Below are 17,892 nucleotides of genomic sequence, written 5' to 3'. Positions count from 1 at the left end.
CCAGTTCTTTTTGTGGGAACCTAACAGCACCAAGTATTACTGAGGTGAACAAGGGCAGCCCTCCCCCAGGCTGGGCAATCTTGCTCCTATAAACAGCCCATCAAAAGTGTTTGGGGCTGGTGTGTACCACAGACACAGATGTAAAGGCCCAGGAGACCCTGCCAGGCACTGAGATGCTGTCAGGGGATACACAATACCTGTAGGTGATCCTCACTTCAGTTCCAGGCTCGTCCCGCTCCCAGATCAAAGCGACGCTCTCTGGGGACTTCTGAACATGCTGATCCAAGCAGTTGACTGCACAAAAACAGGTTTTACGGATGTTACACTTGGTGCTTTTAAAGTTGGATAAGGGGAGGGTTTGGTTTGCTGTGGCTTGGGCTACTCTCCACTGAGGTGGACTCTACCATCCTCAAAAGCAAGTATTCTACCTCCTTGCAGGAAAGGTGATTTGTCAGAGCCTGCAAAATGAAACTACCAGTACACAAATAGGATTTCACATGTGCAGGGCGATCTCTTGTGAATACTCTGAAGCAGGCACTTCATCTCTGCGGGCCCAACCCTGGCCACACGTGGGCGTCACCCAGGTCACCCCCAGGGACCCTGACCCAATTAGCTCCATGGTTTTCAAGGTTCCCTGGGTAGTTCTAACATGCAGCTGGGGCTGAGCACTGTAACCTGAGATGCTGGAAAGAATGCTTAATGCAAACAAGCCGCCCGATTCAGTATACAGTTCATGCAGAAAGCTCTGGAGTCTGCTGGAGGTGCGACCCAAGACAAGGATCCATATCCCTTCTCAGATGTCCAGCCAGTACCCTACAAACAAGCCTCTACTCCATGTGATGAAATGATGGAGAAATGTCATGCTCATTTTCCGGAAGGTTCTGCTTCCCGCCCCCTCTGTTACCCAAGCTCAGATCACATGACTGCCCACAAAAACAGAAAATCAGTTCTGACAATTTACTGTAAACCTGAAGATTAGTAAGATCAGGTTCATTTGCTAACATCCTGTTCAGTACTCTTGATTTCAAGGTGAGCTTCGATCTGCCTGGTTCATGCAGGCGCCCTTTCCTATCAGCCCTCACAGCCAGATTTTCATTACTCACTTCTCCTTCAGCAGGAAAAACAAAAACCACAAACAGCTTTTGGGGCCAGCAGACCTCTGCCAACCTGGTCTTCAGGGTCACCCCAGTGTTCAGGCATATATATATATATTTTTTTTCTTTTGAGTGCAGTTACTTATCTTCTCCAATTCCAAATCATCCCATATAAATGGGATATGCATTATCTACCATGTTTAACTCACAAGACTATAATTGGGATCAAATACAAAGACTGAATGTTGAAGTGCTATTATATGAATGCAAGGTACTATTATCAACTGATAATACCATGCAGTGAGCTACAGGGACTTTAATAAATATTTCTTGCTGAAGTAACTGTTCTGACAAAATTTATGGGAGCCGATGCTCATAAAAGATCATGTGTTTCCCATAATTCTTGACAGGGTGAACCCACACAAAAATATTTACATACTTTAGCTGCATGTGCTGAATTACATTTTCTCCTTCTTGGGTTATTTTATCTATCATTTACTCTTATAATAAAAAAATTTCAGGGCTACCTGGGTGGCTCAGTCAGTTAACTCTTGATTTCAGCTTAGGTCATGATCTCAACAGTTCATGGGTTTGAGCCCCACATGGGGCTCTGCACTGACAGTACAGAGCTTGCTTGGGATTCTCTGTCTCCCTCTCTTTCTGCCCCTCCCTTGCACCCGCATGTGTGCATGCTCTATCTCTCTCCTTCTCTCTTTCAAAAATAAACATTAAACAAATTTTCATTTGAACGTTCTGACTCCTAACAGGTATACAAGTTATACCTCAAAAAATTTAATAAACAAAGATAGAGGTCATCTGGAAAAATTATTAATACTATTAGTACTTACTGATGCAGGAAAGTTCTTTAAATTACTAGAAAAACAAAAGAGAAGAAGTGCCATAAAAATAGCAGATAGGGGGTGCCTGGGTGGCTTAGTCGGTTAAGTGTCCAACTTCGGCTCAGGTCATGATCTCACAGTTCATCAGTTCGAGTGCCGTGTCAGGCTTTGTGCTGACAGCTCAGAGCCTGGAACCTGCTTCAGATTCTGTGTCTCCCTCTCTCTCTGCCCCTCTCCCTCTCTCCCTCTCTCTCTCTCTCCCTCTCTCAAAAATAAATAAACATTAAAAAAAAAGAGAGAGGAAAAAAACAGCAGATAGAAAATGCAAAAAGAAGTCAAACTGAGGAGATTGGTGGCAAAATCTGGGTTTGCACAAGAAACCTGACCTCAGTGTGTGTATGTGGGTGTGTGTGTGTGGGGGGGTGTCAATTAGTCCAAAATTTAGAAATCAAGAGTTTTCACACAAAACCACAGATTTCTGGCTTCTCTCGAACAATCAGCAGATGAGGCCACATCCTCACCTAGGAACTAAAGCAGTGACTGCCCGCTCTCCAGGAGGGACTTACCCTTTCTCACTCATACCCCCCACTTCCCCACCCCCCAACACCAGCCCACCACCCCACCCTCCACCCATGCTTCCGGGCCCTGAAGGATTTAAGTGATGAATCAGGAAGAAGTTACCCTGGGAAGGTCACAACAAACCTGAAAGTGCCCAGCTGAGAATCCACAGACTGGGTTACAGCTGTGCACTGTGTGGGGATAGGTGGTCCAGCGGGAGGAGGGGGCTGCTCCCATGTGCACATGAGTGCTCACTGGCCCCTGGCTGTTCCAGGCATCACAGGGGAGCTAGTTATAAGAGCAAACTCTAAGCCTCACACCAAACCTGCCCCACAGAAGACCCCCTGAGATGTGTGCACACTGAACCAAGAAGCCTGCTCTAAAATACCTTCTCCCACTCTGAGTTTGACCCTTTGTGTCACCCTGAAAAGTGGGCAGCTCAGGTGTAGCCTAGAAAACAGTTACCAGGTGCTCTGGGTGGTCTAGTGACCTGCCCAAGGCCACAGTGGAAAAGGCCACAAACCACACATGACGCCTCACCCAGGATTCATCTCCCAGCATTGCTTGTTCCCACAGCAGCCAGGGAACCAGGATATACATCTCATCCCATAAGTGATGGCCCAGCTTCAAGCCAAGACCCTCACAGCCTCAGACCCCAGCAGGGCATCCTGCACCTGGTTTATACCAAGCAAAAAGGAAGAGCTGCAAAAAGTAGAGGAGAAATATCTGCCACAGGATGGACACTGGGAATCCAGGGTATGGATGAGTGGCCAGTGAGAGCAGCCATGTATCCCCATCTTCCTGGGGCTTATGGATGGCAGGAATCCAGGCAGGTAAGCACTGAGCCCCAGGTGCAGTATCCCCTACGTGCCTTCCCTGCACACAGGGAGTGTTCAACAAGCATCAGCCAAGGCTGCGCATGATCTACCTCTCACTGCTGGCCATGTTGAGTCTGGTGAGCTCCTTCCTGCTTCTGGGCCTTTGTGCTGTTTCTCCTTGCCTGGGGGACACTGTCTCATTGTCCCCACTGCTTCCTTTCACCTGGTGCCCACACTCGTGCAGGTCTTGGCCTACATGTTCCCACTCTCACTAAGCACTTCACATCCTGTGGACCTCATGCCTTCCTCTAACTTTTCCTGAGATGTTTACACTTGCTGCCCCTCTGTAGGCTGGGACCCAATGTCCTGTCAATATTTGTACCTGTGCAGCCTAACCCATAGCACAGAGCAAAGAAGTACCATCTCAGAATGATGGACAGACCATTCAAGTCCTCAGGCTGGAGGGTAACACTGGAGTCTAAAGGACACCAGGTTAGCTCCACCCTTAGGGAAAGAACAGACCTCTTATCTTTGTGGCCTTATCCCTCAGAGTCTCTTCCTAATCTAAACTAGCACTTCTGAATCCTCCAGAACTCCCAGAGGGCTTGTTAGCACAGAGATGGTGAGGCCTCACCCTGAGTCTCTGAACAAGCAGGTCTGGGTGGGCATGAACATCTTCACCTCCAGGAAGATCCCACTTGCTGCTGCTGCTGCTGCTGCTGCTGCTAGTGGTGGTTCAGGACCCTGCCCCAGCAGATAGATGTGAATGCATACATCTACACACAATCTATTCTAGATTTGGGATGGGTGGGCAGGGGGGGGCTTTCTTTTCCCTTTGGGGACAGGAGTAATTAAAGATTCAGGGCACCTGGGTGGCTCATTCGGTTAAGTGTCCAACTTCAGCTCAGGTCATGATGATCAGTTCATGAGATCAAGCCCCACACCAGGCTCTGTGCTAACAGCACAGAGCCTAGAGCCTGCTTCATATTCTATGTCTCCTGCTCTCTACCCCTCCCCCACTCACATTCTGTGTCTCTCTCTAAAAAATAAATAAACATTAAAATTTTTTTTTTCTTTTTTTTTTTTTTTCAACGTTTTTTATTTATTTTTGGGACAGAGAGAGACAGAGCATGAACGGGGGAGGGGCAGAGAGAGAGGGAGACACAGAATCGGAAACAGGCTCCAGGCTCCGAGCCATCAGTCCAGAGCCCGACGCGGGGCTCGAACTCACGGACCGCGAGATCGTGACCTGGCTGAAGTCGGACGCTTAACCGACTGCGCCACCCAGGCGCCCCTAAAATTTTTTTTAAAAATAAGACTCTCTGTAAGACATCTGGCCAGACCTTTGCTGGATGGCAGCCTGGAGTCATGTGAAAAACCAATGCTCTGGTACCTGGACCCTGTCCAACCACTCACTAACCACAGACAGTGCTTTGCTTATCTAATTTAAATCTTGCTTTCCTAATCCATCATGGGGGTAATGGCTCCTGATTCAGAGAGAAGGTAGGAATTAAAGGCCATTTGAGGGTTTCCTGCATGGGGTCAGATGGTTCTGCTGTGTCCCCAAGAGAAGCACCCTCCACAGCTGCCCTAGATGATGCTCAGATGACACAAACACATACACAAAGCACAGCTCAGGGTCTGAGATGATAGTGGTCCTAAAATGCCACGTATGTGTTGGCTTTTAACACATGTGTATGGTTCCTGCTATTGCCTTCATTGCAGGGAGGAAAAGAAAGAAGGGGGATGGGAGTGAAAGAAAGGAAATTCTTTCTTCACATTTAATTTTTTTATCTGAGGCAGGGGAAGGGGCAGAGAAAGAGAGGGAGGGAGGGAGGGAGGGGGAGAGAGAGAGAGAGAGAGAGAGAGAGAGAGAGAGAGAGAATCTTAAGCTGACTCCACGCTGAGTGTGGAGTCCAACATAGGGCTTGATCCCACACCCCTACGATCATGACCTGAGCAAAAATCAAGAGTCAAATGCCAACTGAGCCACCCAAGCACTCCCCCCTTCTCCACATTTAAAAACAAAGCTTCTACCAAAAGAACTGGGCAGTGGGACAAGAAAATTCCATTTCCAAGAACAAATGGGCAAGGACTTAGGTCGATTTAAGGCTCAGCTCAGGGGAGAGAGGGAAGATGGCGGCGTAGGAGGACGCTGGGCTCACCACGCGTCCTGCTGATCACTTAGATTCCACATACACCTGCCTAAATAACCCAGAAAACCACCAGAGGATTAGCAGAACGGAGTCGCCGGAGCCAAGCGCAGATGAGAGGCCCACGGAAGAGGGTAGGAAGGGCGGCGAGGCGGTGCCCTCCACGGACTGGCGGGAGGGAGCCGGGGCGGAGGGGCGGCTCGCTGGCCAAGCAGAGCCCCCGAGTCTGGCTTGCAAAAAGCGGAGGGGCCTGACGGACTGTGTTCCGACAGCAAGCGCGACTTAGCGTCTGGGAGGTCATAAGTTAACAGCTCTGCTCAGAAAGCGGGAAGGCTGGAGGACAAAGGGAAGGAGAGCTGCTGAGCCCCCGGACGACAGAGCTCAGTTTGGTGGGGAACAAAGGCGCTCGCCAGCGCCATCTCCCCCGCCCATTCCCCCAGCCAAAATCCCAAAGAGAACCAGTTCCTGCCAGGGAACTTGCTCGCTCCGCACAAACACCCAACTCTGTGCTTCTGCGGAGCCAAACCTCCGGCAGTGGATCTGACTCCCTCCTGCTGCCACAGGGCCCCTCCTGAAGTGGATCACCTAAGGAGAAGCAAGCTAAGCCTGCCCCTCCGCCCCTGTGCACCTTGCCTACCCACCCCAGCTAAGACGCCAGATCCCCAGCATCACAAGCCTGGCAGTGTGCAAGTAGCCCAGACGGACCACCCCACCCCACAGTGAATCCCGCCCCTAGGAGAGGGGAAGACAAGGCACGCACCAGTCTGACTGTGGACACAGCGGTGGGCTGGGGGCAGACATCAGGTCTGACTGCGGCTCCGCCCACCAATTCCAGTTATACACCACAGCACAGGGGAAGTGCCCTGCAGGTCCTCACCACACCAGGGATTATCCAAAATGACCAAGCGGAAGAATTCCCCTCAGAAGAATCTCCAGGAAATAACAACAGATAATGAGCTGATCAAAAAGGATTTAAATAATATAACAGAAAGTGAATTTAGAATAATAGTCATAAAATTAATCGCTGGGCTTGAAAACAGTATAGCTGACAGCAGAGAATCTCTTGCTACAGAGATCAAGGGACTAAGGAACAGTCACGAGGAGCTGAAAAACGCTTTAAACGAAATGCATAACAAAATGGAAACCACCACGGCTCGGATTGAAGAGGCAGAGGAGAGAATAGGTGAACTAGAAGATAAAGTTATGGAAAAAGAGGAAGCTGAGAAAAAGAGAGATAAAAAAATCCAGGAGTATGAGGGGAAAATTAGAGAACTAAGTGATACACTAAAAAGAAATAATATACGCATCATTGGTATCCCAGAGGAGGAAGAGAGAGGGAAAGGTGCTGAAGGGGTACTTGAAGAAATAATAGCTGAGAACTTCCCTGAAGTGGGGAAGGAAAAAGGCATTGAAATCCAAGAGGCACAGAGAACTCCCTTCAGACGTAACTTGAATCGATCTTCTGCACGACATATCATAGTGAAACTGGCAAAATACAAGGATAAAGAGAAAATTCTGAAAGCAGCAAGGTAAACGTGCCCTCACATATAAAGGGAGACCTATAAGACTCGTGACTGATCTCTCTTTTGAAACTTGGCAGGCCAGAAAGAATTGGCACGAGATTTTCAGGGTGCTAGACAGAAAAAATATGCAGCCGAGAATCCTTTATCCAGCAAGTCTGTCATTTAGAATAGAAGGAGAGATAAAGGTCTTCCCAAACAAACAAAAACTGAAGGAATTTGTCACCACTAAACCAGCCCTACAAGAGATCCTAAGGGGGACCCTGTGAGACAAAGTACCAGAGACATCACTACAAGCATAAAACATACAGACATCACAATGACTCTAAACCCATATCTTTCTATAATAACACTGAATGTAAATGGATTAAATGCGCCACCAAAAGACACAGGGTATCAGAATGGATAAAAAAACAAGACCCATCTATTTGCTGTCTACAAGAGACTCATTTTAGACCTGAGGACACCTTTAGATTGAGAGTGAGGGGATGGAGAACTATTTATCATGCTACTGGAAGCCAAAAGAAAGCTGGAGTAGCCATACTTATATCAGACAAACTAGACTTTAAATTAAAGGCTGTAACAAGAGATGAAGAAGGACATTATATAATAGTGACAGGGTCTATCCATCAGGAAGAGCTAATAATTATAAATGTCTATGCGCCAAATACTGGAGCGCCCAAATATATAAAACAATTACTCATAAATATAAGCAACCTTATTGATAAGAATGTGGTAATTGCAGGGGACTTTAACACCCCACTTACAGAAATGGATAGATCATCTAGACACACGGTCAATAAAGAAACAAGGGCCCTGAATGAGACATTGGATCAGATGGACTTGACAGATATATTTAGAACTCTGCATCCCAAAGCAACAGAATATACTTTCTTCTCGAGTGCGCATGGAACATTCTCCAAGATAGATCATATACTGGGTCACAAAACAGCCCTTCATAAGTTTACAAGAATTGAAATCATACCATGCATACTTTCAGACCACAATGCTATGAAGCTTGAAATCAACCACAGAAAAAAGTCTGGAAAACCTCCAAAAGCATGGAGGTTAAAGAACACCCTACTAACGAATGAGTGGGTCAACCAGGCAATTAGAGAAGAAATTAAAAAATATATGGAAACAAACGAAAATGAAAATACAACAATCCAAACGCTTTGGGACGCAGCGAAGGCAGTCCTGAGAGGAAAATACATTGCAATCCAGGCCTATCTCAAAAAACAAGAAAAATCCCAAATACAAAATCTAACAGCACACCTAAAGGAAATAGAAGCAGAACAGCAAAGGCAGCCTAAACCCAGCAGAAGAAGAGAAATAATAAAGATCAGAGCAGAAATAAACAATATAGAATCTAAAAAAACTGTACAGCAGATCAACGAAACCAAGAGTTGGTTTTTTGAAAAAATAAACAAAATTGACAAACCTCTAGCCAGGCTTCTCAAAAAGAAAAGGGAGATGACCCAAATAGATAAAATCATGAATGAAAATGGAATGATTACAACCAATCCCTCAGAGATACAAACAATTATCAGGGAATACTATGAAAAATTATATGCCAACAAATTGGACAACCTGGAAGAAATGGACAAATTCCTGAACACCCACACTCTTCCAAAACTCAATCAGGAGGAAAGAGAAAGCTTGAACAGACCCATAACCAGCGAAGAAATTGAATCGGTTATCAAAAATCTCCCAACAAATAAGAGTCCAGGACCAGATGGCTTCCCAGGGGAGTTCTACCAGACGTTTAAAGCAGAGATAATACCTATCCTTCTCAAGCTATTCCAAGAAATAGAAAGGGAAGGAAAACTTCCAGACTCATTCTATGAAGCCAGTATTACTTTGATTCCTAAACCAGACAGAGACCCAGTAAAAAAAGAGAACTACAGGCCAATATCCCTGATGAATATGGATGCAAAAATTCTCAATAAGATACTAGCAAATCAAATTCAACGGCATATAAAAAGAATTATTCACCATGATAGTGGGATTCATTCCTGGGATGCAGGGCTGGTTCAACATTCGCAAATCAATCAACGTGATACATCACATTAACAAAAAAAAAGAGAAAAACCATATGATCCTGTCAATCGATGCAGAAAAAGCCTTTGACAAAATCCAGCACCCTTTCTTAATAAAAACCCTTGAGAAAGTCGGGATAGAAGGAACATACTTAAGATCATAAAAGCCATTTATGAAAAGCCCACAGCTAACATCATCCTCAACGGGGAAAAACTGAGAGCTTTTTCCCTGAGACCAGGAACACGACAGGGATGCCCACTCTCACCGCTGTTGTTTAACATAGTGCTGGAAGTTCTAGCATCAGCAGACAACAAAAGGAAATCAAAGGCATCCAAATTGGCAAAGATGAAGTCAAGCTTTCGCTTTTTGCAGATGACATGATATTATACATGGAAAATCCGATAGACTCCACCAAAAGTCTGCTAGAACTGATCCATGAATTCAGCAAAGTTGCAGGATACAAAATCAATGTACAGAAATCAGTTGCATTCTTATACACTAACAATGAAGCAACAGAAAGACAAATAAAGAAACTGATCCCATTCACAATTGCACCAAGAAGCATAAAATACCTAGGAATAAATCTAACCAAAGATGTAAAGGATCTGTATGCTGAAAACTATAGAAAGCTTATGAAGGTAATTGAAGAAGATTTAAAGATATGGAAAGACATTCCCTGCTCATGGATTGGAAGAATAAATATTGTCAAAATGTCAATACTACCCAAAGCTATCTACACATTCAATGCAATCCCAATCAAAATTGCACCAGCATTCTTCTCGAAACTAGAACAAGCAATCCTAAAATTCATATGGAACCACAAAAGGCCCCGAATAGCCAAAGTAATTTTGAAGAAGACCAAAGCAGGAGGCATCACAATCCCAGACTTTAGCCTCTACTACAAAGCTGTCATCATCAAGACAGCATGGTATTGGCACAAAAGCAGACACATAGACCAATGGAATAGAATAGAAACCCCAGAACTAGACCCACAAACGTATGGCCAACTCATCTTTGACAAAGCAGGAAAGAACATCCAATGGAAAAAAGACAGTCTCTTTAACAAATGGTGCTGGGAGAACTGGACAGCAACATGCAGAAGGTTGAAACTAGACCATTTTCTCACACCATTCACAAAAAGAAACTCAAAATGGATAAAGGACCTGAATGTGAGACAGGAAACCATCAAAACCTTAGAGGAGAAAGCAGGAAAAGACCTCTCTGACCTCAGCCGTAGCAATTTCTTACTTGACACATCCCCAAAGGCAAGGGAATTAAAAGCAAAAGTGAATTCCTGGGACCTTATGAAGATAAAAAGCTTCTGCACAGCAAAGGAAACAACCAACAAAACTAAAAGGCAACCAACGGAATGGGAAAAGATATTTGCAAATGACATATCGGACAAAGGGCTAGTATCCAAAATCTATAAAGAGCTCACCAAACTCCACACCCGAAAAGCAAATAACCCAGTGAAGAAATGGGCAGAAAACATGAATAGACACTTCTCTAAAGAAGACATCCGGATGGCCAACAGGCACATGAAAAGATGTTCAGCGTCGCTCCTTATCAGGGAAATACAAATCAAAACCACACTCAGGTATCACCTCACGCCAGTCAGAGTTGCCAAAATGAACAAATCAGGAGACTATAGATGCTGGAGAGGATGTGGAGAAACGGGAACCCTCTTGCACTGTTGGTGGGAATGCAAATTGGTGCAGCCGCTCTGGAAAGCAGTGTGGAGGTTCCTCAGAAAATTAAAAATAGACCTACCCTATGACCCAGCAATAGCACTGCTAGGAATTTATCCAAGGGGTACAGGAGTACTGATGCATAGGGGCACTTGTACCCCAATGTTCATAGCAGCACTCTCAACAATAGCCAAATTATGGAAAGAGCCTAAATGTCCATCAACTGATGAATGGATAAAGAAATTGTGGTTTATATACACAATGGAATACTACGTGGCAATGAGAAAAAATGAAATATGGCCTTTTGTAGCAACGTGGATGGAACTGGAGAGTGTGATGCTAAGTGAAATAAGCCATACAGAGAAAGACAGATACCATATGGTTTCACTCTTATGTGGATCCTGAGAAACTTAACAGGAACCCATGGGGGAGGGGAAGGAAAAAAAAAAAAAAGAGGTTAGAGTGGGAGAGAGCCAAAGCATAAGAGACTGTTGAGAACTGAGAGCAAACTGAGGGTTGATGGGGGGTGGGAGGGAGGAGAGGGTGGGTGATGGGTATTGAGGAGGGCACCTTTTGGGATGAGCACTGGGTGTTGTATGGAAACCAATTTGACAATAAATTTCATATATAAATAAAAAATAAAAAAATAAAAAAATAAAAAAAAAAAAAGGCTCAGTTCAAACACCACCTCCTACTAAAAGCCTTTTCCAATATCCTAGCACACAGTGACCTCTCCCTCCCTGTCACTCTATGGCTCACACCATTTAATGCTTACTTACCTGCCCAGTGGTCTCCACTCTGGGACATAATGCTAACTCTGCAAAATCCTCCCCCATCTGGGTCACAAGTCCCTGAGGACAGGGACCATGTGCCTAAGATTCATTTATCACGGGGTTGGGGTGGAGGGGCGCTATCATAATTCTCTCCTTAGCAGCTAGAAAAATCTTGAGCAAGTTACCCCAGTATGGATTTTCTCACTTATTGATGTGTGGTTCGTCTCCTGGGCAGAATGTATGCCCTGTGGTATTGGCGTGGTTTCTGTACTGTTCATCACTGTGCTTAAGTTGCAGCCTTCATTTCCACATCTGTACAATGGGAAAACCAACCACCTCACACTGGTGTCATGAGGATGAGATGAGAAGAGGCTCCACCATGTTCCTAAGTACAGATCTACAGCTCAGGCCTGACACTACTCTGCAAACAGATAAGCAAAGCTTGCTGGTGGTTCATAGGTTTTGAGTTGTGTTTTTTTTTTTTTAATTTTTTTTAATGTTTATTTATTTTTGAGAGAGAGAGAGAGAGATGGAGCACGAGCAGGGGAAAGGCAGAGAGAGAAAGAGACACAGAATTGGAAGCAGGCTCCAGGCTCTGAGCTGTCAGCACAGAGCCCAACTCAGGGCTCAAACCCATGAGCCTTCAAGCTATAAGATCATGACCTGAGCCTAAGCCAGCTGCTTAACTGACTGAGCCACCCAGGTGCCCCTTGAGCTGTGTTTTTTAAAAAAGATTACAATAGGATTATCATTTCCATTATAAAGATGGCACACACTTACGTAGGGATTTTCAAGAACTCTTGTCAGATGTTTAAGTACATCCCTCCCCCTCCCCAACTTTAAGTGAACCCACATACGGAAATTCAATTTTTTAATCAAAATAAATGAGGGAGTTAATATTCACAAAGGGATTCACAATGGGTTTTCTTTAAATAGAAAATCTCCCTGGCATATTTTAAGAGATTACATCAGTCATAAATTATATTTGCCAATTTTCCAGAAGCATCTGCTATTTAAAGTAAGTTGTGCATCTGACAACTGGGAAGGATTCAGTGTCTTCAGGAGGACATTCCTCCTACGACCTGGGGTTAGACTTTCATTTAGACTTCCTTGAAAGACTTCAGAAAAGTTACTTTAACCATTGACAGAAAAGTGGACCACAGAAGTGCAGCATCTTCCATTCTCAGTGTGTCTGTCTTCTGAATTAGGGGAGGTGCAATTGTAAAGAGGAGAAAAGTATAGCAAAATGGTTTCCACAGCTGCAACTCATGCTCCAAAAAGCATCCAGAAATCTCTGGATTAAAAATAGTTTTTCTACACCCTTGCTTAAAAGTAAGAAAACTCATATTTAAAAAAAAAAAAAAATCTGATTCATTGGGGCACCTGGGTGGCTCAGTCAGTTAAGCGTCCAACTTCGGCTCAGGTTATAATCCCACGGTTCGTGGGTTCGAGTCCCTCATCAGACTCTGTGCTGACAGCTCAGAGCCTGGAGCCTGCTTCCGACTCTGTGTCTCCCTCTCTCTCTCTCTGTCTTTCCCCTGCTCGCACTCATCTCTCTCTTAAAAGTAAATAAACATTTTAAAAAATGTTCAATAAAAAAGTTTTTAAAAATCTGATGCAGAATTTGGTGTTCAGAAAACAGAATTTAGTTGTGTGTTTTGCAACCAACACACATCATTACCCTCCAGTTCTGCATTTGCAATTCCCTGACATCCTGAGTTTATATGCCACAGAGCAAAAACCTTAATCTGTTGAGCCCTGCAAAAGACAGAGCCAAATTTCAAAGACTGGTAAGAATCCTTTTTAGATACTAACCCTTTATCGGCTATGTCATTTGCAAATATCAGAGGGTAAGTGGGTATGGGGATGGGTGAAATAGGTGATGGGGATTAAAGAGTACACTTATCATGATGAGCACTGAGTAATACATAGAATTGTTGAATCACCATATTGTACACCTGAAATTAATATAACACTGTATGTTAACTATATAGGAATTAAAATAAAAAACTTAATTAAAAAAAGAATCTTTTTTAGAATCAGTTTTAGGTCTTGGCTTTCCACAGAAACTTGAAAAGCAGTTTTATGTAAATGTAATAGAAGCAAATCAGTGAAGGCTGGATACTCTATCTGCCCTGCTCAGGGGTCCTCTGACACCATGACCCCACCTGACACTCTAGCTATCCCAGAGCCCCAGGATGGACTTTGAGAGCCATGTCGGCCACCAGCATGTCTTCCCAAGCCTGCTTCCCGCTTATCCAAGACTGATCCAATGCAAACTCCTATGGTCTTAACAGAAAACGTCACTCCCACTACCACTGCTGAAGGCCAAGTTCAAGGTCACAGGCTTCCCCATGATTCATTAATAAATAACAAAAGCCAGTGATTGAGTACAAGGTCTCTCACTTCTCACTTGCTGCTAACCACGGCCCCAGGTGTCCCCAGGTTGTTCCCTCCTGGTCAGAAGAAGCCTAGCAGCTTCTGCTTTGGTCTCTGAAACCACTGGTCATCAGCATTCCCCGGGCCCAGCAACATGCTGTGACAAGCCCTGTGTAGGTGCGTTGGGCCACAGTTCCAGCTGAGCCCAGCCTGCAGTCATCCCAGCCTAAGCCCCAGACCTGGGACTGAGAAACAAGGCAGATGCAACAGCCCAGACAGTCTTCAGGAGCAGAAACAAGTCATCCCCAACAGGCCTTGTCCAAAGCCCTGAGCCACAGAATCTGCAAGAGTAATAAAATGGTTGCTACCTTACGCCAGTAAACGTGGGGTGGTGGATATGCAACAATAGTAATTAGAACAGAGTTTGGTTATACACTATCTGTACTTTACAGAGGAGGAGATGCATACGAAGAACAGTAAGGGGAAAGTAAGGACTCAAACCTAGGTGTGATTCTAGACACACCCAGGACCACTAAACTGTACTGCATCACTCATATACCATTTTTGTTCGTTCAGCAGTCATCTCCAGGACACTAATCCCAATCCTGCCCATTTCAAAAGTGCCTTCATCTGCCCTGGTTTGGGGTTGATAGGTCAGTGGTTCTCCACCTTGAATGTGCATGGAGGGCTTGTTATGGCAGGGCCCCACTCACTGGGGTTCTGATTCTGACAGTCTAGCATGGAGTCTGAGAACTTGTGTTTCTAAACAGTTCCCAGGTGATGCTGATACTGCTGGTCTGGGGACCACACTTTGAGAACTGCTAGTACAGTTGCTAGTACCCTGAAGGGGTAATGGCAGTTTTGAGAGCAATGCACCTTTGGAACAAGCCATCATTGTGCTATCACACAGACAGATCAGGCCAAAACACCCCCACCCCTTCCACAACTCTCTAGATGGTACTCGGGGCAGCTATGGCCTGGCCTGATCCTCTTCCATAGTGTCACCTCTGTGATTTACAGACACTGGCAAAGGACAGAGATATCCCAGGCAGATGAATGGGTGGGCATACACACTGGAGGAAGGAAGCTGCAAAAAGCTGTCTCTCTCCATAACAGTTTCCTGAAGCTCAGCTGCTGGCTAGGCAGCCATAAAGGAGAAATAAGTGAAGGAAAAAGAGGCAGAAGAATTCCTGCTCACCACACCCAGCCGTGACTGACTGAGGTTCACCAGGCCCTAGGTACCTGCCCCACAAGGTCCATCCTCACTCTCTTATCAAAGAGTAAGAGGCTGCAAGTGCACACAAGCTAACCATGAATGTTTACACCCACTTCAGGCCTTCCACGTCCAAAAGCAGCCTCAAGGAGCTGCACTTTATGCACCTTCCTTCTGTAAGTCACTGTCTTCCCCTTCAAAGGCACATTCCACCAACTCTGCAAACCTAAGGGTTTGGTTTTTTTTCCCACTTAGTTCATGGACACTTGTTGCTGATTCAATTTTAGAGAAAACACTTAGCTAGTAAGTGACTCATTTTGATTAAACCAGCAAAGTAATGTACAGTATGAAAAAATATATATATGGTCCAAAGTTCCCTTAAGTTTCTTTGCTGGAAAAATAATTGCCAGGCACTACCTATAATTTTAAGACCACTTCAGAATGTAATAAGTTAAAATCATTACTACCTATTGATCACCAATAAATGCTGGACTGGTCCATACTTTCTGGCACTCTGTCCTGACAACCAGAGTAGCAGGTGGGCATTATCACCCCCAGTTTGCACAGAAGGAGACTGAGGCTCTGAGTAGAAAAACTTGGTGGAGCTGTGCCAGACAGCAGATCCAACCTCCAAGTTCAGACCCTGGCATGGCCCTGCGGTGAAGACCTGAAGGCCCTTTTCTTAAACACCTCCCAGAGCCCATCTAACTCCATACTCCCAGACAGGAGGCAGCCCCTCTGACCACCGCACCTGCCTGCAAGTCCCATCCTGCCCCAGCAGACCAACACCAGGCCTACCCTGCCTGGCCACTACTGCCTCCAGTTCCTGGACCTTCTCCCCTTGTGGTATGGGAACACAGTGTTCCCAATCCCAAATCTTAATGAAACTATAACGGATTCAATCTCAGCAGATACGAAACTGGTTAATGGGGTCTCAATCACCACCAGGTCTGAAGCAAGTCGTGGGTCTTCCGGGTGCAGCTGAAACTGTCAGTTAGGAGACACCCATTCCATCCTTCCCACCCACAGTCCCAGAAGCAAGGAAATAACCGATTCCTACTGTTGGCTCAGGATTTGTTCCTACCCGAATGCCTTCCACTCCTATGTTTGTTTACATGGGTAGTTTCTCCCCAGGCAAGTCGCTGGGCCCCGCAACTGGCGGTGACCAGTCAGACACTTATCGGTTTTTGCCTCCCCCAGGGATAGGAGCGGGCAAGTCCTGACGGACACCTCTGTGCCCCATACCCTACACCCCAGCCTGGCACATAGTTCTCCCGCAACTCCGCAGGCGCGCGCTCCGCAGTGCGGTGGAACCAAGTAGTTAACTCTGGAGGCAGTGGAGACAGGAGCCGCGCTGGGACAAGGCCAGCTTTTGGGCGACTCAAGCTCATGCCCGGAGGTCTCCACAGGTGCGTGCGGAAGCCGGGAAGGTGGAGTCGGGGCGCGGGGTTGCAGTGGCAGTTGGAGCCTGCCGGGCTGGGTAGGATGGGGGCGGGGATGGCGAGGCGCCACAGTTGAGAGCTCGACTAGCAGAAGACTGGAAAAAGGGCCTCCCGTGGGGCCTGACCCGCCGGGCCGGGGACAGCTGGGCCCGCCAGTTTCTGTCACGTCCCCTCGAGACGCGTGAGCTAAAGGCGCCCTGGGTCCCCGGCAACCCACTCACCAGACACGTTTAACTGGCCTCCCAGGAACCAGCCGATCTTGCCGCTGCTGAAGTCACAATCCCAGACGGTGTGATAGGGGGTGTCCCACACGAGCATGTCCCGCGCCAGCTGCCCCCAGAAAGCGGCGGGCTCTCGGGCCGCCTGTGCGATCTGCGCCTGGTATGAGCCGGGCTGCGCTGCGGCTGCGGCGGGGGCGCTCACCCCGCGTAGCGGCCTCACGGGCTGACCCGAGCGCCAGCTCAGGCTGCCCAGGAGTCTCCCCAAGCTGCGACCCAGCCCGCGCGCAGCCATCTTGCCCGACGCCCGGAGGCACTCTTGAGCCAGGATCTGATGCGGAGAGCCAGGGGCGCCCTTTGGTGTCTCCGCGAGCCCCGCCCCGTCTCCGCCCTCCGGCCACCACCCACTTCTCGGAGCCCGGGTCCTGTAGGGACCTGCCTCTCTCCCGGACCTGCGCGGGTCCCACCCTTTCTTCTCCGGCGTTTGAGAAGGGGTCCGCGGAGGAAGAAGCGCTGGGGCATGCATACGAAAGAGAGGGCTGCTGCTCTCGCGGGACTGCGATGCCACAGCCCCTCTCCCGTTTCTTCGCTCCCGTCCAGACTCTGGGCATCAGGCCAGGATGTTTTGGTTTCAGTTTGTGGGTCTTCAGGATCTGAGAGCTGCGCCACGAAAAAACAAAACAGAACAAAACAGCGACCTGTTTGCGTTGGGAGACGCAGGCTCCCAGGCAGTGGCTCCCGGAACCGTCTGCAATAGGAAGGAGCCAGCGCAGAATGTGACTGGTGGAGAGAAGCGCGCAGGTGGGTCCGAGGACCACCAAAGTTAGGTCGTTTCAGCATCTCATAGGTTGAAGTCAAAGTATTAATCCCTTTGTGTACCCTTGAGAGTGAGCCAGTCACCCTGCCAGGCTGGCCCATGCCCCACCCCCCAACACACACACAAGCGGCTCCCGTGGGCCAAATGGGCTGGTTAGTGATCCTTGGGCCAGGACCTTGGTCCGGAGTCTGATGTTCTTATCAGCCAGCTGCCGGCCTCAGCCCTCGCGGAGGTCAGCTGCTAAGGGGAGGTGAGCGAGAGTGTAACAGGGAAGCAAATGGCCTACTAACCTTGGCTGATTTGGAAACATGAAGGTTTCTCCCATTGCTCCAGCGTCTGT

At 46.9% G+C, this 17,892-nt stretch overlaps 1 protein-coding gene across 2 annotated transcripts in view; it reads right to left on the bottom strand.

The window, feature by feature from the left end:
* Nucleotides 1–17,590, bottom strand: part of ACSS1 (acyl-CoA synthetase short chain family member 1) — a 66,980-nt gene extending 49,390 nt beyond the window's left edge. The window contains exons 1-2 of one of the 2 annotated variants that reach the window (XM_086701529.1): nucleotides 17,434–17,590; nucleotides 198–294 (exon numbers count right to left, since the gene is read on the bottom strand). In XM_086701529.1, coding sequence (XP_086557655.1) covers nucleotides 198–294; nucleotides 17,434–17,575 — 239 coding nt within the window. In that variant the 5' untranslated portion in view covers nucleotides 17,576–17,590. Of the gene's footprint in view, nucleotides 1–197; nucleotides 295–16,738; nucleotides 17,322–17,433 lie in introns of those variants that run through there. The other variant, XM_025932284.2, reaches the window with a different exon arrangement.
* Nucleotides 17,591–17,892: the final 302 nt, after the last annotated feature.

Source organism: Puma concolor, chromosome A3, assembly GCF_028749965.1.
Source record: "Puma concolor isolate L17-30 chromosome A3, mPumCon1.1.hap2, whole genome shotgun sequence".
Taxonomy (NCBI): domain Eukaryota; kingdom Metazoa; phylum Chordata; class Mammalia; order Carnivora; family Felidae; genus Puma; species Puma concolor.
This window is presented reverse-complemented; position numbering and strand designations above follow the sequence as displayed.